Here is a 23,680-nt window from a genome sequence, read left to right on the forward strand (position 1 = left end):
ATAAGGGACAGGTGGCCATGATTTGTTAAGGCACACTGACATCTGTTAAAACAAGATTGCAAACCACTTCTCATTAATGCAGCATGTTAGCTGTATTTATTTAGGGCGCAATAGGCTAGTTCTAAAACCCCTCTTAAAGATTACAATGTAAAAAAAAAAACGGCTGCTGTATAGTACAGTGCTGCCTAACGGAGCTGCTGTGCATGCGCGGGCGCATGCGCAGCAGCTCTCTCGTGGTTTGGGGTTTTTTTGTTTTTTAGGGTGGGGGGGAACCCCCCCTAAAAATCCTGCATGCGCCCCTGAAGATGTTAGAAAGATTTATGCAAAATTTCTACATCGTTATATATTTGGTGGTGGGATTTGGCCTTAAGTGTTCCACTATCATATTTGATCCACTGGGGCAAAACACAGTACACTGTGTAATAAAAATAAATAATATTAAGTAATAATGCTACACAGCCTGGGTTTATTTCCACTGTTACAGGAAGATCACAAACATGATGTACCACTGGTATAGTGAAGTAGTCATAGGCCAGTGAGTGCAGAGTTTGCTTCTCTAGGACGAGTGGGGCACAATAACTAGAGTGATGTACCTCCCAGGGTCTAACCACCCTGTGGTGAAAAGCCCTACTGGCCCCACCCCTGGACTGACAGGTTTTGAACATTGAAACCCCAGGGAGTAAATGTATTAAGTTCCGTTTTCTGCAAGTAGCCGGAAAATCGCCGTCTTTGCAGAGGAAATTTAAAGCGGCGATGGCTTGTAAAGGCAAGTTTGCCTTTGCCTATCCATGTACTAAAATAAGAAACACAAAAAGCACACACATAAACAACAGTTTCAAATACACTTTAAATGAATAAACGACTCACCCAAACTGTTGTTCACCACTTTATATATAAAAAAAATAGCTTATTTCCTTCTTTCTTGATCCATCGTAGTCCAGCCAGGGATTGGTTTACATGCAGGGTGGCCTCAGGGCCAGTTTACATAGCAGGGTGACCTCAGGGCCGGTGCAGGCCCTGGGGTTGCGGAAGCGCTCCTCCCACTTACACACCCCCTTGGAAGCACCGCCACCACCCATCTGCTTCATACCTTGGGGGCAACATCCTTGGCTCCTCATACTGGGACTGTGGTGCTTATCTGTGACATCGTAGTCATCAGCGTCACAGGTAAGTGGCTGGCACTCATTTGCCATGGGCGTGAAGATCACTGGATGAGTGACATGATGTCACTCATTTAGTGTTTTATGTGCCCCCTAGCCATTGGCGCCAATTGGGGTCATCCTAGGTCCACCTAAGGGTAGCATTGACCCTGGATGACTCAACATTTGCCATTTCCATGTTATGATGGCTGTCTAGCACTGGGGCTGGTTGAGGGTTTGGGGGCAAGCTCCCCTTGTTTTATTTATTTATTTCTAGCACTGCACTTGCAAAATGGCAACGTAAAAGCGGAATATTTAAATACAAAACTTGTTGTGTCATTCAGTGTTTGATTACTTAACATTGTAGCTTTAAATGTTACAAACAGCATTTAACAGCATAACTAAATTGTAATGGCTGAACGTTTATGGATATTGACAGATACACCATCCAGGACCTATTGGAACACTCCTTCTTTCAGGAGGACACCGGGGTCCACGTTGAACTGGCAGAAGAAGACGACGGAGTTAAACCAGCCTTGAAACTCTGGCTGCGGATGGATGATACAAAAAAGCTGCACGGCAAATACAAAGATAATAATGCTATCGAGTTCTTGTTTGACCTTTACAAAGATATTGCAGAAGAGGTGGCTCAGGAGATGGTAAGCGTGTGGCCGTAGCCATGTGACTATTATTATTATATTATTATTATTTAAGTGCCAACAACCACAGCAGCACTGTACAGAGTAAATAATACACTCTGGGCATTATAACAAATACATGATTTTTGACATTTACACAAACATCAGACATTAGGAATGAAAAACCTCAAATAGTTTGCAATCTCAAGGCAAAATGTATATAAGCTAACGGAGTGTGTTGGCTTTGTTATGTCTTTCACCTTACATGGTCTTTATTTACCACTGAAATTAGCTTTCAGATTTAGTAATCGCTAAAACGTCAGTCCCCTGCTATGTATTTTGCCAACATTGTGAGCTATTCATGTAGTCAGATACAATGATAGTCAAATTCAATTCTTGCCTTGTGAAGACTACAAAGCCCTAATTGTTTAGAAGAATGGTTATTGATCATCTCATAAGTTTATATCTAGCAACTTAGTAATGTAAAAACTTCATTGACTCTACCATAAATTGTTAATGTATCGACAATAGATTAAAATCAATTACCCTGTGAAAGTCTTTTTAGTACTGCCCTCCCCCTCTCTTGGTCAACTGGACACTACTGTTTCATCTCATCTCATTGCATAATATGTCTATACTTTATTTAAAAAAAAACAGCAACAAACAAACAAAATATATATTATATAATAAATAAATATATATATATATATATATATATATATATATATATACACCTATAGCTCTTTCTGCACTTGTATTTGTCACAGGTGGTGCTTAACTTTGTTTGTGAAGCTGACTACAAGCTTGTGGCAAAGGCGATCCGAGACCGAGTATTAGCCATAAAGAGGAAGCGAGAGAAGGTGAGACATGCCCAGGAGGAGCTGAAGAAGAAGGAGGAGGAAAAGCAACAAAATATCCTTAAACTCCTTGAGCAGCTGAGAGGTCCAGAGTCCACCACCATAACATCCACCCCCGATGTCACCCCTGGATCTACCTCCCTGCCAGCGAACTCAGACACTGCAGAATCTGTGAGCCGTGCTACATTCCTGCCTGAACCAGAGGAACCAGAGGCTGATCAGCATCACCTCTTCAACTACAGACACACGTGTTACTCTTCTGCTACATGTAAGCAATAACTTGTACTCGTCTGTATTGATCATCATATGTATTTAAATACATTACTGCTTAACTGTAAACTGAGGGTTGTTATGGCTCAATAACAAAAAGGCTTCAGGCCACTTAGTCACAGCTGTAATTAACCATATAATTAAAAAAAACAATTGGCCGCTGCTGGCCCTCAAAGACTGGAGTGGAGAATAGTTTAATGGTACTTGATAATGTCCTGCTAACTGAAACTAATTTGACCAGACTGTATCCACAAGACATTCCAGGAAGTAGAGTTTTGTCAAACTTTAACTCAGTTTGGTCAACAGTCCCTTTCAATCCACAGCCATAACTGTACTAAACAAGGGATCAGGTTTAATTTAGTCAAGCTGAGCGTTTCATCTTGTGTAACATAATTGTATCTGTCATGCAGCGGACTGTGAGACCGATGGGTACCTCAGTCCTTCTGGTTTTATGGAGCCTGTGGATGGTTCCCAAAGACCCTCAAGTAACGCCTCGCAAGAGGATGCCAATAGTCCCCCAAGCACCCAGCCAGAGATATGTTTTCCTGGGGTAAGTAGAAATATGATAGAAGTAATGTAATGTCATTATCATCATAGGACGCCTAATTTCAGATTAAAAGGTTGATAAACTTTAGCAGAATAAAACATGGGTATGCTATTACTAGTACCTCTCATGTTCACCACTTGAAACTTTATTGTGGAGCAATGAGTAAAGAATGAAACTTTCATGGTCTTCTCTCTTCAGAGCATTGCTGTCAGTGTCAATTCAGAAGTCACTTCTCCTATCGGACTTCTTGGGGATATCACTTCTCCAGTGGACAGGTGAGATGAAACAGACAGGAGTGTAGATTTGCACACACCCAGCTGTTTTCAAGCAGGGTCTCCTAAACTAGTTTGTAGCATGGCTGATCTATGGCTTGGTAAATCTTTTTTTTTTTTTTTACCTCCTTATAATGTTGAATTGATTTTCATTCATGTGAAATATGTACTATTTTCATTACTACCTTATTTTGGATCATTTTATTTTAAATGCTTGACCTTCCAGCTATGCCTCAGACGTGGCTTCAGGTCAGAGTGATGGCTGTGAAGGGCTTTCGGCTGGAGAGCGTAGCATTAAATCTCCCGTAAAGAAAACACCTGCTAAACTTTTGCGACGTAAAGCGAGATCCAGACTTCGTATAATCAATGTAAGCATTTATCCACATGCTAAGTTTTGCTTAAAATGTATTCTAAACTTGAGAATGATGAGACTTCCAATTTGTAGCGTTTGGAAGCTATGAATTATCATACATCTAAGATCGCTATCCCATGAACCTGATAGTAGGTGGATTAATGGCCAATGTAGTAGTATCTGTTAACTCTATACAATGCAATACTTTGTGCTGTAAGTAGTGGTATATTTTTATAGAGCTGTGGTACTCTAGAATAGCTGATGATAAGCACGTGGTGAGCTCACATCAGTAATAAAGATTAAAGAGTGTCAGTAAAATGAATCTTCATTGACTCTACTGTTCTAATGGTACCTATAAATCGCAATGTTTTAGGGACCACAAAATATATTTAAGATGGCTCCACCTGAATGATCCTTTATAAATAGTGTGTCGTTATATTTTATTTTTCCAGTTAAAATCAATTTTATTTTTTTTTTAATAGATATCAGATAAAAGTGACCGTGTTGTAGAGTGTCAGTTGCAGACCTACAACGGTAAGATGGTCACTTTCAAGTTTGACCTAGATGGAGATAACCCAGAGGACATTGCCACAGTTATGGTAAGCAACGAAGTATACCAAATAAAAACCAAATAATCAAAACTATTTTGATGCCGTTTATGGGATCTCCCTGCAATGTATGAATTTTCGCCAAGAATATTTGCCATTTTACAAGCGATACAAAGTTATTACTTCTATTGTCCTGGTTAAAGACCTCTTCTCCGGTAGTTAATGCGAAGGAGTTATTGTTTTATAATATGTCCTAGTTGAAGGCTTCAACTAAGTGAATATTTTGCAAGTACCAACATACCTTATTTGTCTAAATTACACTCTCATACTCATAAATGTCAGTTCTTTATGACTCATTTTTCATGATGTACACAGTTCTCAAGGTATTGTGTTATGTAAGAACTAAACTAAATCTACAATTAAAACATCTGATGTTTTCATATATAATATTTAAATAGCTTTATATTCCGACAAATGTGGTAGTTTTATTTTACAAGGTTGCAACAAAAATATTACACTTATGAACACTAGACAACATCTGTCTGTCTTCATTTTTCATTTGTGGAATAACTGAATCTTAATTTTCAGTCATAACCTCAACATTTTTTTATGCTTAATTCTGCTCATCACAGGAAAATATGTATGTTACATACACCGATCAGCCACAACATTAAAATCACCGGCCATGTTGTGTAGGACCCCTCGTGCCACCAAAACAGCTCTGACCTGTTGAGGCATGGACTCCACAAGACCTCTGAAGGTGCCCTGTGGTGTCTGGCACCAAGACGTTAGCAGCAGATCCTTTAAGTCCAATAAGTTACGAGGTGGGGCCTCCATGGCTCTGACTTGTTTTTCCAGCACATCCCACAGATGCTCGATCAGATTGTGATCTGGGGAATTTGGAGGCCATGTCCTCACCTTGAACTCCTTGTCATGTTCCTCAAACCATCCCTGAACAAATCTGCAGTGTGGAAGGGAGCATTATCCTGCTGAAAGAGGCCACTGCCATCAGGGTATACCGTTGCAATGAAGGAATGTACTTGGTCTGCAACAATTTAGGTAGATGGTATGTGTCAAAGTAACATCCACAGGAATGCCAGGATCCAGGATCTCCAGTTTGTCTTCTTCCCATAGTGCATCATGGTGCCATCTCTTCCCCAGGTAAATAGCACATGCACACGCCCTTCAACATGATTTAAAAGGAAACGTGATACATCAGACCAGGTCACCTGATTCCATTGCTCCATGGTCCACTTTTGACACCCAAGTTAGACGATTTCGACGGTGGACAGGAGTCAGCATGGGCACTCTGACACAGTCCCATACGCAACAAGTTGGGACGCACTGTGTGTTCTTACACCTTTCTATCATAGCCAGCATTAACTTTTTCTGTAATTTGTGCTACAGTAGCTCTTCTGTGGGATTGGACCAGACTTGCTAGCCTTCACTTCCCATGTGCATCACTGAGCCTTAGGCACCCATGACTCTGTTGCTGGTTCACTGGTTGCCCATCCTTGGACCACTTTTGGTACATACTAACCACTGCACACCATAAGACCTGCTGTTTTGTAGATGCACTGACCCAGCCATCACAATTTGGCCCTTGTCAGAATCGCTCAGATCCTTAGGCTTGGCCATTTTTCCTGCTTTCAGCATATCAACTTCAAGAACTAACTGTTCACTTACTGCCTAATCTATCCCACCCCTTGACAGGTGCCATTGTAACAAGATAATCACTGCTATTCACTTCACTTCTCAGTGGTTTTAATGTTGTGACTGATCGGTGTATACTGTAACTCTATGTGATCCCACTGTATAGGCTAGGAGTATACTCAGGAGGTCATGTCTGCTATATCTTTGTCTGCTCTGCTATAAGTCCTTTTTGGACCTGATCATTGCCTTAATAACATAACATACATCCTCCCCATGTTATCACATTTATCCCTTGCCATTGGATCATGCTACCAAGATATTGTATTGTGAGGGCACTATCACACTCAATAAAATTGACAAGAGAGCTCTGGTGGAGAAAAAGGAATTAAGGTGAAGAAAAAAATCAACAATATCTCTACTATAACAAAAACGTCCTTAAACAGTTATCCGTTAATATTCACATTAGGAACTACAAGCAAACATAAGGGCAGAGTACCTATGAACAATGTGAAACAGTTAAAGAATGTTGTAACAATGAGTTGTCTTAGTTAAGATCCAGTATATTCTACAGGTGACCAATGAGTTCATTATGCAATCTGAAAGAGAAAGCTTCACCAATAGGATAAAGGACATCATCCACCGGGTGGAGACTCTGCTGAAAAAAGAGGGAAGTGGAGATAGAGAAGATGACGGGGATAGATTGACTAGCAGTCCATCCACATCCCCTCTGCCTCCAAATCTGCAGGTTTGTAGCATAAACTTCACCCAATGCAAAATTATTACTATTACTAGTCAGTAATTAATCCTTGCAAACACAAATGATTCGTTTTGAATATTGTTACAACATTGTCATTAAGATGTTTGTTTCCATATTGTTTTCTTTTGAAGCGTCAATGCATCCCATGTGCTTTAATACGGTCAGGTAATCTACAAAGTTAATGTTTGCGACAGCCTGATTTGGGGTTTTTTTTGCTAGTGAATTGTCCTTGATTTAGCAATTTGACACTCTGTAAAATAAGAAGCAACATTTTCACCTGTCAGTGACAAAAGAGACAGTACAAAATGTTCCTATCCTGACAAAAAATACACGCACAGATTTTGAGCTTGTATATGGCTGTGGACAGTTATTTCCAATCCCTGACCCCCATGTTGTGTTCAATAGCTGCTTCTTTTATTATAATTATTGTAATTGAATTTTAAGTGCCCATGGTGGTCAGTATCACCCGCCAATGGGGAAAAGAATGCATACATAAAACAAGGACATGCAAAGTAGAAAAAAGGCAGATGTGAAAATAAAGGGTAGGGAGTATCCCTTTCATGAGGTGAGACAAGAGGAGTGAATGTTGCACAGAGTAGTGATTGAGATAGTATGGAGAGTGCATCATTGTGAGTAGTGTAGGCTCAAGTAAAGAGGGGGCTTGTCAGAAAGCCTTTACAAAATTAAAGGCTGGGGGAGAGTTCGATAAGTAGTTGTAGAGAATTTCATAAATAAATAGCAGCATGGCTGAAATCTTGTAGGCAGCAGTGAGAGTTTATCAGGAGGTGAGGTGGAGATTAGAGGAAGATCTAAGAAGGTGTGCGGGAGATGAAGTTTGAGATCTATTCAGGGGTAGTGGTGCTGAGGGCTTTGTAAGGGAGGATGAGTAACTTGAATTGGATACTAGGAGATATGAGGAGCCAGTGTAGGGATTTGAACACGACCTGTGTGGCGTTACAGCAACCATCTCACACAAATTCCATCTCAAAGGGTAGGCACATACCCGTTGTGCCGATTAGGAAAGAACAGAAGTTGTGAGGTTTGAGTTGGTCACACGTGATCGTAAAGAATGGAAACGGAAGAGGAGTAGATTGGTTGTCCTTAACATAGAGATGGTACTGGAGGCTGAATACACAATTTAGTTCTCCAAACAAAGAGGTGCACACTGAGAAAGCAGATGGCTTCTACTTTCACGACTAGAAGGATTTTCAAATAGCATAATCTGCCTGTAAAATGTTAGTAGTGAGGATTGTTTTATAAAATTGTCAGCAATCATGCTTTATATTATTTTTGAGGACTAATGTTCTGATATCGGTGATCTCAGACATGAACAACTTAAAGAGATACAGCCCCGAATTAAACTGAAAGGAATTGCCTACAAATGAGAACAAATTAAGTGCTAGAAAATGGATTAACAAGAAAGGGGCAGAGAGAAGTTAAAAACCGGAATAAAATGGACCCAACCTAGATACATCCATGCCCTGTCCAGATCGGCCCAAACCAGATGATCAACAGGCTTATGACCATATGGAGATCAGAACAGCCTCACCAGAACATGGAAGGCCACATGCATTTTGACTGCAGAGACATTTAGAATGTCCCGTGAAATCCGGCTGTTGTTTTGTTGGGTTTAGGAATCATTGTTTGAACATTGTTACATTTACAATCCCAATTTACATTGCATAACCTGGGGGAAAAACAGAATGAAATGTGGCGATAAAACATTACAATGGGAAATCAATAACTACTCTTCCATGTTGTAGGCTCACGCTTGACTGGTATGAGGACATAACATCCTCTTTCCCCCTGTTCTCATTACCTATAACGTTTGCTCACCAGCTACACTGTGCATTTCTTCCTTGGGCTCCCCTCCTCCATTGTCTTTGCACCTCTTTCAGTGGCTCTAAACCTGTTAGTTGCATCCACGTTAATATACCCCTTGCACCACAATGGTTGCGATGAGAGTTGTAGTGTTATTTGTTGACTGTTCTGTTATACCATGTACTGTCTTGTTCTCCCTCTGTACAGCGCCATGGGCCTCATGTGGCACCCTATAAATAGAGATTATTATTAATAATAATAATGAGATAATCTGTCAGTAACATGATGAATCCCGCTCTGGCTTCCTGCTTAGATTTATATTTAGTAATTTACTTTTAAGTGGAACTGTATTTAAACAATATTTAAACATTTTCAGTCAAATGCAATAAAATAATAGGACAAGCCAAGTACATTTGTATGGACTTTTACAGGACTTAACATTTGTGGGGTAGATTATGTAATTAAGAGCTCAAATTGCAGAATTTCACAGAAATCTATAAAACATGTCATAACAAATAACCTGCTTTTATTCACAGGCCGATCTTCAACTTCAGGAGCTATCCCGTTCCTTCTCCTCATCTTCTCTCAGTGGTAAGTGGTTCACATAGTCATGTTCTGCTAGTTGTCCAGCTGTGAAACATGGTTATATATGTGTAGATGGCACTCTCCACTGTAAGCAGAAGTACAGGTAGAAACAAGAGAGCCCAGAGCAGAAACATACATGGAACCTCCAACGTTCAGCTTTATTAAAATGTAACATAACAGAAAACAATATAATTGAATAAAGCTGTGGTTCTGGGCAGACCCGGACTAGTGGAAATACCACACCGGGCCTAAGGGGACAGACTGCCTCTCATTTCATCACTTTACCTAAATGTGCTTAGCAGCATAAGTAGTAAAATGAATGTTGTTCAGCTATATAAGTTTAGTGAATGATAAATATCACAATACTAAGTTTTAAACATGACAATCGTAGGCAGTGATAATGATAAAGTAACAGTAAGTATAGGACTCAAATATTTAAGTACCACTTTTTTTTTTTTTTTTTTTTTAAACTCATCTGTAACTTAAAATTCCTGCTTGCTCACATAAGGAATCCACCCCACCTCCTGCATTGTTTTTGTAAGATTACACAGGCTTTTAAATATCCAACACCAGTAGCATTTGTGCCGGTTGTTTGAGATACTGAGAACTGTTTTGGAGTATACTGCGGCAGCGGGCAAGAGGAATATACCTGGTCTTTCACTGTGAAGAGCCTTAGATATGCTCTGCTAGAAAATAGGTGTAGGCAAGGAAACATTATATAAGTTTTTCAGTGACAAAATCTGTGATGTTCTGGGTAAGCTGCAATATAAGTGAGTCTTACATTTAACCTTCTCCAGCGTTTTCTAGGATCATGTGCTCCACCAAAATCGGTTCTTCATTATATGCTGTTTTGTATCTTTTTTTAGATTTCGCATGTACAAGTCCCAGCAAAGGAGTCGTCTCTCCTGGTCAACTCTACCAGAGCAGCCCCGTGCTGGACAATGATGTATTTGGTTCCACTGGATCGCTGTTGGGTGCACCAGACCTTAGATCTAAACCCGTCCTACCATCCATGTCCATAGGTACAATGCATCATATAATCCTTCTACTTATATCCAGGGGCACTAATGAAATCACTGGGGTCTATTATCTAATTAACAGTTTACTCTTATCAGTAAATGGTTATTTGAAAGGATTGCATAGCACAAAATGATAGACCTAAAATGATAAAAAAAAAATGCAGAGATATGAGTCTAACATTTATTTGATTGGTTTCTCTATAGTTATACTGACACTCACAAGACAATCTTTAAAATGTTAGTATATCCTATAGAACTGAAAAGTTAAATAGTTAAGTTTGATTTCAACCACTATCTGTGTGGAGTTTGTATGTTGTCTTTGTGTGGGTTTCCTCCATGGAACTCTGGATTCCTAAAAAAGAATTCTGATTAAATTAACTCTGTGTTTTTCTTGTGATAGGGAATATAGATTGTAAACTCCACTGGTTTAGGGAATGTTATGAATGATTAAATATTTTCAGTAAAACACTTTATAATATGTAGGCACTATCTAAACTGTTTACATTAGTTTATTTTTATTATTTATAATCATCATATATCCCAAGGTACACATCTTTCTTTTCAAAGCATTGTAGTACATTGTCACTAGATGGTGAACATAGCTTAAAGGACCACTTAGGCTGCCATCAAATCTATCAAGGGGTCTTCTACTCCTGGCCCCGATGGCTTTTCGGCGCAATATTATAAAAAACTTGCAGGGACCTTAGTTCTCCGCTTGACAGATTCTTTTAATACAGTACTGGAGGGAGCTTCCTTTGACGGTGATCCAGAAGCCTGGGAAAGACCATTCGCATTGCTTTAATTATAGAACAATTTCTGTACTCAATGTGGACTTAAAACTCTAGGCAAAAATATTGGCCAACAGGTTAAATCCCTTTCTCCCATCTCTAATCCATCCAGATCAGGTGGGATTTATCCCAGGGAGACAGACTTCAACAACACCAGGAGGACTATTGATCTGATGCACTCCATTCATGACAGCAAAATTCCCTCCCTGTTGATGTCACTGAACGCTGAAAATACATTTGACCGCATACCCTGGCCGTTCGTGTATCGGGTCTTTGGGTCGATGGGTTTCTATGGCAAATTCCTGCGTGGAATTTCAGCCTTGTGTCAATCCCCTACTGCCACAGTCTCTGCTAATGGTCTGACCTCGGCACCGTTTAGGATCTCCAGTGGCACACGTCAGGAATGCCTCCTGTCACTGCTTATTTTTGCTCTCATTATAGAGTCGATGGGAGCCAGGATTCAGGCCAATAAACAGATATCCGGTGCTCGTGTAGGGACCACCGAGCATAAATTGGCTTTATACACGGATGGTGTTTTGCTGTCCATAGTAAATCCTCTCCACCCCCCCCCCCCCATTCTATCTGAACTTGAGCTGTACTGCCACTTCTCAGGTTACTAGATTAATCCTGACAAAACTGAAGTCCTAGACATTTACATTTCTCCAGCAGATAAGTCCTCACTAGAATGTATCTTCCCATTCAATTGGTGACTGAAAAAAATTAAACCCTAACCCTAAAGCCAACTTTCCCCGTGTACTTTCCCAACTCAAGTCCGACCTTGCCTTGTCAAAATGAACATACTTCCCAGACTATTATATTTTTTCCAGACTCTTCCTATTCATATTGCCCCCTATAATTTCTAATTCCTCCAATTTTACACTTCTCACTTTATTTGGTCAGGGAGTGGACTTTGTGTACATCTCCAAGTCCTACAGAGGTCCCCTCAAGGTGGCGGACTGGGCATCCCTAACTTCAAGCAATATTATATTTCTGCTCAGCTCGCTCAATGCACCTTATGGAGCAGCTCTAGTTTCACTAGAATATGGGTTTATCTCGAGGCGATTTGATCTAGGTGCCTCTCCTGCCTCCCTCTTCTGGCACCTACAGACTCTTCGCCCAATGAAGGTGCACTTCGAAGTCTCCCACTCTTTGACAATATGGGATTCTGCAGGATCTCTCCCCATCTCCCATCCCAATTATCCCACTGTTCAATTTTCTGGAATCCCCTCTTGGCCTCATCCGAGCAAAGTTCTCCCTCTCTCCGCCATCTGACTTCTGTTAAATCGTTATGTTTGCATCAGACTTCCATAGCTGGGTTGATTTCAACAATATTCTGGAGCTCACCCTCTCCACTGTTCAGGAAACGCATGAGCTGGCCTGGGAGTGGGACTTGGGAGAGTCGGTAGATGATGATGACTGGACGGAGATTTGGGAAAGTGCCACTTCTAGCTCAATTTGCGTGAGGATAAGAGAATGTTTACAAAAATATATTATTGCTGGTATTATGTCCTTTTCCGACATAAAAAGATGTTTCCTGACAGATGTTGGCAAGATTGCACACTAGAAGGAACATTTCTTCATATCTGGTGGGGTGGTCCGAAACTTGCACCGTTCTGGATGGATATCAAGAATCTGAGATTTGCTGTCCTTGAAATTATGATCCCATTAGAACCCAAATTTGGTCTCCTGCCCCTGGTCTTTCCCGCACTCACCTATCACCAAAATAAACTCATCAGACACATTCTCTCAGCAGCCACCTGTTAGCTTGCGGCCGACTGGAAACAGCCTTCCCCTCCCACACTGCAATCCGTCATTAATAGGGTCTGGAATGCTCAACACGTGGTATACATGAGCATCATTCTTAAGAACTCTTCCAGATCTTTTGATAAGGTTTGTGGTCCATGGTTATTCTTTTTTTGTGCTAGTTCTCCCTTTACCTAATCTTCCCTCTCCTCTCTTCTTCTCTCTCTTCTTCTCTCTTTGACGGTTCTAGCAATACCATCTCTTCAGTCCTTTCATTCCCTCTGTCAGTCTTATCTCCCATACCCAACATGGGTCATACACAGGGCCATCTTTTCCATTGGGCACGATGGGCAGGTGCCCGGGGGCCCCACGGGCAAGGGGGCCCCATAGGCAGGGTTCTTAATTAGAATAAATAATCCTGCAAAAGAAAAAACCTGCAAAAAAAACCTTAAAGGGTCACTGAGCAAGTACATCTATCTATATCTATATATCTATATCTCTATACATCTATATCTCTATACATATATATATATATATATATATATATATATATATATATATATATACATGTATGTATGTATATATGTATATGTATGTGTGTATATATATGTATGTATGTATATATATATATATATATATATATATATATATATATATATATATATATGTAGGGGCCCCGGTGCACTGCTTTGCCCGGGGTCCCATAATGTTGTTAAGATGGCCCTGGTCATACAGTAAAGATTCTGTTACCATTTCTTTAAAACCGTTCCTCTGTTGCCTGCTGATATCTGGTTTTGTGTTATGTACTGTATTGGCCTTTAATAAATACACCTTTCAAAAAAAAATTAAATGTTCATACAAGAATCATGAAAATAAAATAAATTTAAGCATTACCTCTGTCAGTGCATTTTTCTTAAAACTAAAACATTATCTGCCCACTGCTCTACAGACTGCTGAAGATCCTTCCACATCTTTAGGGTAGTGTCTTATTAGAATCTGAGACTCAACAGAAAACTGAAACTATATTCATTTGAGTTGTTGTGACATCACTAGCCCTGCCCCCCCTGTACACAAATCTATACAGTGCATTTCTGCATAGCAGACCTGCTCTTAAAGATGCCCATTCTCTCTAACAGTGCAGCCTGTTTTTTTAATTGTTTAGTTAAGTATAAACCCTTTGGTAATTGCAGTTATTTAATATATATTAATGGCAATAACTTTTTGTGAACTCAAAATAATAATATATTGATCACTAGGAGCAATGCTATACTCACTGGACAACCTTGATGACTGTCATATTTTTGACTTGTATAAAACGTGTAGTGAATGTAGGCCAGCATTTCTTACACTGATCAGAGGATCACTATTTTTAGTGGTGGAATAACTATTTTTAGTGGTGCATACATAGAGTGCAACACACTATTGGAAGATGAACACATGCCCTTAAGTATGTACCCTTACAATGTTGCTGAATGTCCTGTTTCCTCTCATTTGCATATGGATGGCTCTCGCCTTATTCTTTTTTTTTTTACTGCTTTTATTTAGCGTGAATAAATGTCTGAAACATATACAATATGACTCCCCAGCACCTCTGATTCTTGAGACTGTTGAATTCTGCCAGAAACATGTTCTGCAGCCTTCTCCATTGTTCTCCAGTTATTTAATGATCTGTTTGTGTGACCTAGACATTGTGCCTGCTCAGAATGAAAGTCTGCGAGGCCACATGATCAGAAGGCCAAGAACACTGTGTATATATGCCATTCTTTTAGATTTATCTACATCTTTATACAAATAACATGTGTGGACCCTGCATAATAGGTATGAACAACATCAGGATTAAGGATTTAAGTTAATGAAGTCAATATGCCAGTTTGTGATTATTTATACAGAGTAAACCCTTTGTACAGACCAGGGATGAGAAATATTCTACAATATAGCTTTTAATGAACTACATCTTCCATGATGAGAGCTTATCTGAACTAAAGATACTGGAGAGGTTTCCTTAATGGAGTGGAGGGTTTTTGTTTTTTTTTATACCATCCAATTTTGTCTTTAAAGGTCTACGGCAGCTAAAATACAATCTGGATTATATAAAAGAGCTGATAATAACATTCACAAATATATATGTATATAAGTCAGGCACTTATCAGAACAGAATATTTTTGTTGTCATCTTGGTGGGAAATGTTATCCTACACGCAGTGGATTTTCTTGTCAGTAACCCCAGTGAAAGAAATGCAGTCAGCCTCTTTTAGCCACCCTTTGCAGGAAATAGCTGACAATAGATAACAATAACTTGCACTCTGCTGTATATCAAAAGCAAATAGAATGTGAGACCATTAGAGATCTACATTGTAAATGTTATTATTAGCTATTATATATAAGGCCATTTGTAATTTAGGTGTAGTCATACCTCCCAAGTGTGCCCGATTTCGGCGGGAAAGTCCCGATATGAGGTGACTGTCCCGAAACGTGGTAGTTGGCAGTTATGCCAATGCTCATGAGGGTGAGTAAGCGCACACACACCAGAGACAGGTGCCTCTGGTGCGCACAGCACTTCCTGTACTTTCATTGAATATCAGATATTTATATAGCTTCTGTTACCATCCAACAGGAAGTCTGCAGTGTGTACGGAAATAACTACCTCTATTATAACAAGTCAAATATCTTCAGTTATAACAATCTCTTTATATTTATAAACCTTTCATATAAACCAACTTGTATTGTAGGTGTAGTGGTCCTTTAACTCCTGTCCAATTATGAGAACTTAGCGACATAACATTCTAATTTGAAAGAATATTTAGGTTGTAAAACATGCTAAAATGTCTTTGGGGCAACAATGAGCTGTAATATTTTCTTATTTTTCTTTGAACTCAGAATCAGCCGTGTATAGACCTGTACGTTTTGTATATGAATTCACATGTCTAGCTGTAAGTGATAGGACTTCGGGTTTTGCGACTTTTGGCCATCCAGTAATGGATTAGGCTTCAAGCAATTTAGCAGATGAGTAACTCAAGTAGGGGAAGCTTAAATGTTGTAAGAAACCTAATTATACAATCCGTACAGGAATTGCAGGGTAGGCATAAACACAATTATGAGAATTTCTGACTGTTAACTTATTTTGCAAGATCTTATAGTCCTCAAATATGTTTTACATTGTATGTGGTTTTGTGCTATTTGTACTGTTGGTGCTATGTGAAAATAAAAGCATGCAAACTATTCACACATTTGAAGAGAGCAAATCAATTGATTAAAAAGCACATGACAAAATGTGTCAATTGTGACCTATTTCTGGGATTTTATTGTATAATATTGCTTTGTTGTTTCATGATCTTCAGATTTGTCTTGTGACTGTCATCTGTTTCTCTTGTAGGTTCCCCAATGGCTGCCAGTAGAACCTGGCCTTCTTTGGAAACTACATCCAATCCAGCCGTACCTTTCTCAACAAGCTATTCCATGCCATCTTCTCAGACTTTCCCACCTGCGACTTTTAGCTCCATGCATAGTGGCAACTATCTTTCTTCCATGCCCCAACACATGATGCCTTCAACTTCAGCAGGGCATATGAGCCAGAATTCTGTGTTTCCCAACATCATGAATCCTTCTGACAATCATGGGAATGCTCTTCAGCACATGTTGAATAGTGGGATGGTGCAACAGAATATGAATAATGCTTTAGTATCTAGTGTTCCACCAGCCACCCAGTGGTCTCCAACAGCGCCCATGTTCTCCTTGGCCAATGTCTTATCCCTGGCTATGAGCATGGCTCAAACCTTGATACCTGTGGCATCTACTGCTACAACACAGCCTCAAGGAATGCCTCCTGGTGGACATGTCTTTCCTCAGCCAATGTCTGGGCACCTCCACTCACCTATGATGTATCCAACAAGTTATTCACAACCTCAAAGTCCAGTCAAGGATTTCCGGGGTCAGTGCCCTTATGTATTCCCTGGACCCACACATGCCGGTGGGATGTTCTATCAGAATATGCCAAGCCAAACTTTTTCTAGTCTGGGTGGCCCTTTCTCTCAGCCTTTTGTGCCACCAGATCCCGTGCCACACAGTGGAATGTTTGCTCATCAAGTGCCACCTACAAGCATGCCAGGATACCCTCAGAAACCTTCTCAATTGATGGAAGTGCCACCTTCCCCTGGGCTGGTCAAGGACTTACCAGAGCTGCAGCCAGGATTAGGAAGCTTCAGCGAGGTATCTTCAGCCACAACTGGCAATCAAGTTTCAGAAGCATCTGTATGTGTGGTGGGACAGACCATGAACAAACCTGTAAGCATTAACTTTTAATGCGTGAGGTGATATAAAGCATCATGTCTGGACTTAGTTCAAGCAAGAATTTAATAAAGGTTCAGTTCCCGCTAGCCATTCTAAAGTAACCCATTTTATGAGATTAAGGGGAGGTGGCAACATTTTGCTACTAAAAAAAACTTTTTTTAAATAAGATTATGCTCCGATCGTGTATCTTCTCTGGGAACCATGTTGCTTTAAGCAGAGCAGGACCAAAATGTTCATATAAATAAATGCACTTTGGCTTATGCCCAAAACATGTGCATAGATAGAAATACCTAAATAACAAATGCAAACTTGGATGAGTATATTTAGAGTTATTTTAAAAGTTGCTTCTGTTGGGATGTAATCTAGTATCATAGGAATGTCATTGTTTTTACTAAGATTATCACTGTGCCATAAATAGAATGGGCAGGTATTCACTTTTGTCTTATGGAAGTGACTAGCATAGGCAGTTTAACCCACTTATACAAAGTGCTACTGGAACACAAACAGTTATCAGTAGGTCATAACTGTTTACATAATATTAATCCCAACTGTGGAAGTGCCATCAATGTTATCAAACATCATATTATATTAGAATAGGTTGGACCCCTTAAACATGACAATGATTGCTTTAAGTGGTGTTAGCATGGACTGAACCTTTAGTTCTATTAAATTTGTTATATTATATATTCATAGTGCTGCTGCTTTAGGGCTCATGAACATAGTTCTTAGTGCCTGTCCATTTGTAAAACATACTGCTGTGGATGGAAAAAAGAAGTGTATGATGTGCCAAGTTATTAATTAAAATGTGCATAGGCAGTATGTTTTACATAGGGAACAATGATTCTTCTTTCGAAGTTTACCATGGATGTTAGATGTGGGCACTGATGCCCGTGTGTATGAGCCCTTCAACTGGAAAATCTGGAAGGGAAATTACTGTATAGTCTTAAGTTCTTGCACTATTTTCAGCTTCTTTAATGTGATATTTGCTGGTGTTCTGAATGCTGAAGCCTTTGGGGAACTTGGGAAAGCTCAATTCTCCACTGTGTGCCACGGTCAGTATAACATGGAGCGCACTGGTCCTTGATCAGACTCTGACACTACATAAACAGGACATTTATAAAAACTGGTGCAAAGGAATAAGATGACAGTCATTTTACTATTAGTGTTTAGAAAATGAAATCAAATGCGTGTTGAGTGCTAGCAGTTACAGCACCTTTTTCTGAGCACCAGTTTTCATAAGTGTCCCTGAAAGAGTTTTAAAACAAGATCTGATACCAGTTATTTGTCCCAATAGATTATAATATATACTATAATATAATAGGTTATTCGTACAAGATTATGTAAATCTTCCCTTTAAAGGCCAAACTCAACTTTGAGCAGAGCATCTGTTTACTATTGACACATGCTTCTGTAGTACTCATAATTGCCATCTTAAAGTTATCAAGTGGTGTGAGAAGAGCAAATGAATCAAAGTCCCTTTATCCTATTAGTTATGAAGAAAACATACTACCTATGAATATGGCTCAAAGCCCATATGAGCATAATCTACTGTTTTATGAAAGACTTGAAAGCACCTTGCCATTCATGCAAAAATTATACTGCTTGTATACCTGTTTGACATACAATCCTTTTTTAAATTCCCTTTCAGGAATGTTATTTATAATAGGGAGTAGGTTTCTCTAGACATATCAGGGGCGCACTGTACTATACAGCAGCCGCGGCGCTGTCAAAGAATCGTCCGCGGCGGTGCTGTATACAATACAGCACCGCCACGGACGCTTCTTTGACAGTGCCGCGGCTGCTGTATAGTACAGTGCCGCTATGTGGGGCACCTCGTTAGCGGAGGGGAGGGGTTTCTGGTGACCCATAAACCCCCCCTGCTTGCGCCCCTGCATATTTTAGGGTTGAAAGGGTTACCGTGGCTGAATTTTCTTTTAACTTTTTATTGTTTATATTGTATTGCTACCCAACACTGCCTGTTAGGAACATAGCATACTGTACATATAATATAGGAATATGCGAATATATAAAACAAAGTATATATAAGATTTGTAAGGTAAATAGCTTAATTTAGACAAAATAAATATTTTTTAATCTTATTTTAACTCTTGAACTGTCAAGAAACCAGCAAAGTGCAATTTTGTATCTGGTACGGAAATGTACCCTAGAATGTTAATTCCTGCCCAGGAGAGGGGATTTTTCATGATATTTTTAGTTACTTGGTGACGCTGCTTTATTTTGACACATGGATGATCCTTTCGTTATACCTGAAAGGGCAATATGAAAACAAATAATGTTATATTTAGCTTATTTTGCTCTGAACAAAAATGCTGCTACTGGGTTACTTTTAGCAGGGTCATATTAAGGATGCTAAAATGCAATAATGTTTGCGGATTTAAGCGATACCATTGCATTGATTACGTCCTGAATCTGGCTTGGTGCCTGGCTATTCAATAATCTTTTTCAGGGTAAATCCTTGTTCCAGTGTGCTTGATAATAGGCGCTCAGCATCAGACATATGTGAATTCCCTTATGCTAGGGTTACATCAGGTCAATACAACAGACCTGTTTATGTATTTTGCACATTAGAGTTATTTGTATGTACAGGATACAAATAAATATATATTTTTAGGACAGAACTACAGAACTGATTCAATTTGTCAAATTTAACAGAGGAATCTATTGAAGTTTTGTTAGTTTTGTTAGGACTTAAAGTCTAAATGAGTTAAGTGTATTCCACATAAATAGAAGCCATCCAACACTTTAGACGAGCACAGTGGGGGACTCCAGTCCATTTTAAAGGGTATTCCACCTTCAGATGAATTGATAGCGTGCACATGTCCTCCTGCAAATTGTACTATATACATTGATTTTCTTACCAGCTTCTATGCATTTACATCATCAGGAAGATTTACTTTGATTGGTCGCCAATGCAAAGAGCACAGCAGAGCTGTCTGGTATGTCAGGACCAGGGCCATCTTTTACATTGGGCACAATGGGCAGCTGCCCGGGGGCCCCACGGGCAAGGGGGCCCCATAGGCACGGCTCTTAATGAGAATAAATAATCCTGCAAAAAGAAAAAAACCTGCAAAAAAAAAACCTTCAAGGGTCACTGAGCAAGTACATCTATCTATCTCTATTTCTATATATCTATATCTGTATCTGTATACATCAGTGGCGCACGCAGGGGGGTTTTCTGGTTCCCCAGAAACCCCTCCCCTCCGGGAACCAACGGTACTCCACAGCAGCCGCGGCGCTGTCAAAGAAGCGTCCGCAGCAGTGCTGTATTGTAGTATAATACAGCACTGCCGCGCCGCGGCTGCTGTAGAATTCAGACTCACTGAAATGGAGCTGCTGCCTAATGCCTAACTCTGCCTAATGATATTCATATGTGGATTAAAAAGAAGCAAATAAATTATATTTAGTAATATGTGCACATTGGCATGTAGGAACTGCTACACTAGTCATCTGGAGGTGAAAAATCCATTTAAACAAAGGCCTACAGGGCCTGATTCATTAAGGCACCCAAAATAATTTTTTTTATTTTATTTTTTTTACGCACATAAATTGGGCATAAGCACGTCCATTTTTAACTAAGTGTGGTTCTAAAGATACGTCTGTTGTTGAATACGGGTCAGGGTGCGCTCTGCTCTGACAGACAGAGCACTGCAGGATACGTCCAATACATATGGGGTATATAAAGTCCCACAAGAATGAACAAAAAAAAAATGTCATTAATGCGGAAAAAAAAATTGCCCCATAAAATTCATTTATTAGGATGTTACGTCTACTGTACAAAAAATGCATTTTACAGTTGCTCCTGATTGCAAGCACATGTTCTAGCATGTATACATATCTGTCATCACAAGTAATCGGCACTTACTGCAGACCTGTAGCTGGTGCAAGTGATACAACAGAAAAACATGTCCCTTTGCAATGCCCAAAGCTTGAATAGGACGCTGCTGCGTGCGCTCCAGCTTGGCACGCTTATACTATACATTGACTACGTGCATACTCTCACTGTTAAGCCCCTGAAATCGCAGGTTCTAGTAAGGGCCCTTTTTCGTTTAAAGATAAATTGGATGTTGCTGCATTCACTTTTGTATTGTCTGGTTCTGAGCATGTGCAGAGCGATTTTACGCAAAATACAGAACATATCGGCATTTACGTTCCGTAGTGAATCAGGCCCAGAATGTACAGTTATTTATATAGCACCTACATATTACAAAGCACTTTAAAGAGCACATTTAATCGTTCACTTCAGTCCCTGCTCCAGTGGAGCTTACAATCTATATTCCCTACCACACTGATACACACATACACTAGGATTAATTTCGGCAGATGCCAATTAACCTACTAGAATGTCTTTGGAGGGTGGGAGGAAACTGGAGCACCTGAAAGAAACCCACAATTACAGGAGAACATACATAACATGCAAACACAAGCCAAAAGACTACCAAAAATAAGTTATATTAAAGTAAAATTGTCACAGTCATTAAACCAGTAATGGGTAATAGGCGACCTCCGAGCCTCACATTCGGTCCACAGCTCCTTCCTCCTTTATTGTAAGATTTGTTTGTTATAGCTTGTTTAAAACAGCAACTTATTACAGATGGGTGTATCTATCTTTTTCCTTAGTGTTTGCTGGTAGCCTGGAAAGTTAGGTATTTGGTGTTTGTGGGTATCAATTGTAATAAAGAAGTTAAACATGGAAGCCAAATTGGAAGTAAGCTGGAACTAATAGTAAACGGTATAATACAAATTGGTATCTGGTTGCTGCTTATTATGTGCTTAGGGACACTCTCATTGGGCATATGAACTGATTTTGCCGTTTAATGTACTTTTATTTGTATCAGCATTTAAATAGCTGGGGGGTTTTTTACATATCTTTTCCTGATCATCGTGTACTGAAAATGAAAGTTACTTGTTTATTCTTTCTTAACATCCATTCTGAATTTGATGTCATTGTGACACCTGAATTAACAAACATCTCATTTTAAGTTTATTTTTTACTTTTTGGATAATTCATTTTATGAATAAAACCTAGAATGAAGTTGCTTCTGATCCTTGTTTTGTATTGAGAATAAAAGGAAAAAGCTGATTTTAGTCAGCCAAATAATTTATGTAATTAATACGTTCTTTAAAGGACTGTTACCTCAGGCACATTCTTTGCTTAAAGGGGAAGAAAAGTCACTATTTTATATTAATAAATAAAGGTTGTGTATTTACTAAGCTGAATAATATACACAAAATAACTGGAGTGTTTATACATAATCAACTTTTTAAGTAGGGAAATCAGGACAAACGGGAGCATGAGGAGGGACGTGGTCATGAGAGTCCGTCCAGTGCTTCCAACATGAGAAGGGACGTGGTCATGGGGGCCAGTCCAGTGCTTCCAACATGAGGAGGGGCGTGGTCAGGAGGGTCAGTCCATTGCTTCTAACATAATGAGGGGCGTGGTCATGAGGGTCAGTCCAGTGCTTCCAACATGAGGAGGGGCGTGGTCATGAGGGTCAGTCCAGTGCTTCCAACATGAGGAGGGGCGTGGTCGTGAGGGTCAGTCCAGTGCTTCCAACATGAGGAGGGGCGTGGTTATGAGGGTCAGTCCAGTGCTTCCAACATGAGGAGGGGCGTGGTCATGAGGGTCAGTCCAGTGCTTCCAACACGAGGAGGGATGTGGTCATGGTGGCCAGTCCAGTGCTTCAAGCATGAGGAGGGGTGTGGTCATGAGGGTCAGTCCAGTGCTTCCAACATGAGGAGGGGCGTGGTCATGGGGGCCAGTCCAGTGCTTCCAACATGAGGAGGGGCGTGGCAATGGGGGTCACTACAGTGCTTCCAACATGAGGAGGGGCGTGGTCATGGGGGCCAGTCTAGTGCTTCCAGCATGAGGAGGGACATGGTCATGGGGACATGTCCAGTGCTTCCAATGCACTGGATCGACCTTGGCCCCCTTCCTCACTTCTAAAAGAACCCATTCAATGATGCAAGCCTCCTATCTTTCTATCCCATGGGACAAAGCTGTCCCGATCTGGATGTCAAAACCAGAACCCTCAAATCGGCACAGTTGGGAGTTATGCATAACTAAATATGTTCACCATACTCTAGTTCACTCCTCTGCAGCAGGCTGCCATGTTAGGAGGAAGGTGCTTCTCTAACTAGACACAGTGTGACTGACATGTAAACAGACTTACTTTTCAGAAATGCACTGTGTGGATCTGTTGATTCATACACAGGAGCAGGGTTGCAGCAACTCAGTCTCACTTTTTTTCTGCTTAAAAGATTTGAGAGGAATTGTAGCTGTCTGTAATGGAGTGGAAATGTGCCTCTTTAAACTACGGTTTTAAATGTAGTAGTCCATTAATTGTGCTTAGCACACGGGATACTAGACATATAATTGTTATCCGT

General features: G+C 40.0%; 1 protein-coding gene across 1 annotated transcript in view; it reads left to right on the plus strand.

The window, feature by feature from the left end:
* The window catches only part of WNK4 (WNK lysine deficient protein kinase 4), a 161,546-nt gene that overhangs the window by 112,476 nt on the left and 25,390 nt on the right, over positions 1 to 23,680 (plus strand). The window contains exons 6-15 of the mRNA XM_075177399.1: positions 1,579 to 1,798; positions 2,545 to 2,902; positions 3,315 to 3,454; positions 3,650 to 3,726; positions 3,950 to 4,091; positions 4,558 to 4,674; positions 6,848 to 7,021; positions 9,391 to 9,445; positions 10,306 to 10,461; positions 16,362 to 17,269. Of these exons, the coding sequence (XP_075033500.1) occupies positions 1,579 to 1,798; positions 2,545 to 2,902; positions 3,315 to 3,454; positions 3,650 to 3,726; positions 3,950 to 4,091; positions 4,558 to 4,674; positions 6,848 to 7,021; positions 9,391 to 9,445; positions 10,306 to 10,461; positions 16,362 to 17,269 (2,347 nt within the window). The remainder of the gene's footprint in view (positions 1 to 1,578; positions 1,799 to 2,544; positions 2,903 to 3,314; positions 3,455 to 3,649; positions 3,727 to 3,949; positions 4,092 to 4,557; positions 4,675 to 6,847; positions 7,022 to 9,390; positions 9,446 to 10,305; positions 10,462 to 16,361; positions 17,270 to 23,680) is intronic.

This window comes from Mixophyes fleayi, chromosome 6 (genome assembly GCF_038048845.1).
Source record: "Mixophyes fleayi isolate aMixFle1 chromosome 6, aMixFle1.hap1, whole genome shotgun sequence".
NCBI lineage: Eukaryota > Metazoa > Chordata > Amphibia > Anura > Limnodynastidae > Mixophyes > Mixophyes fleayi.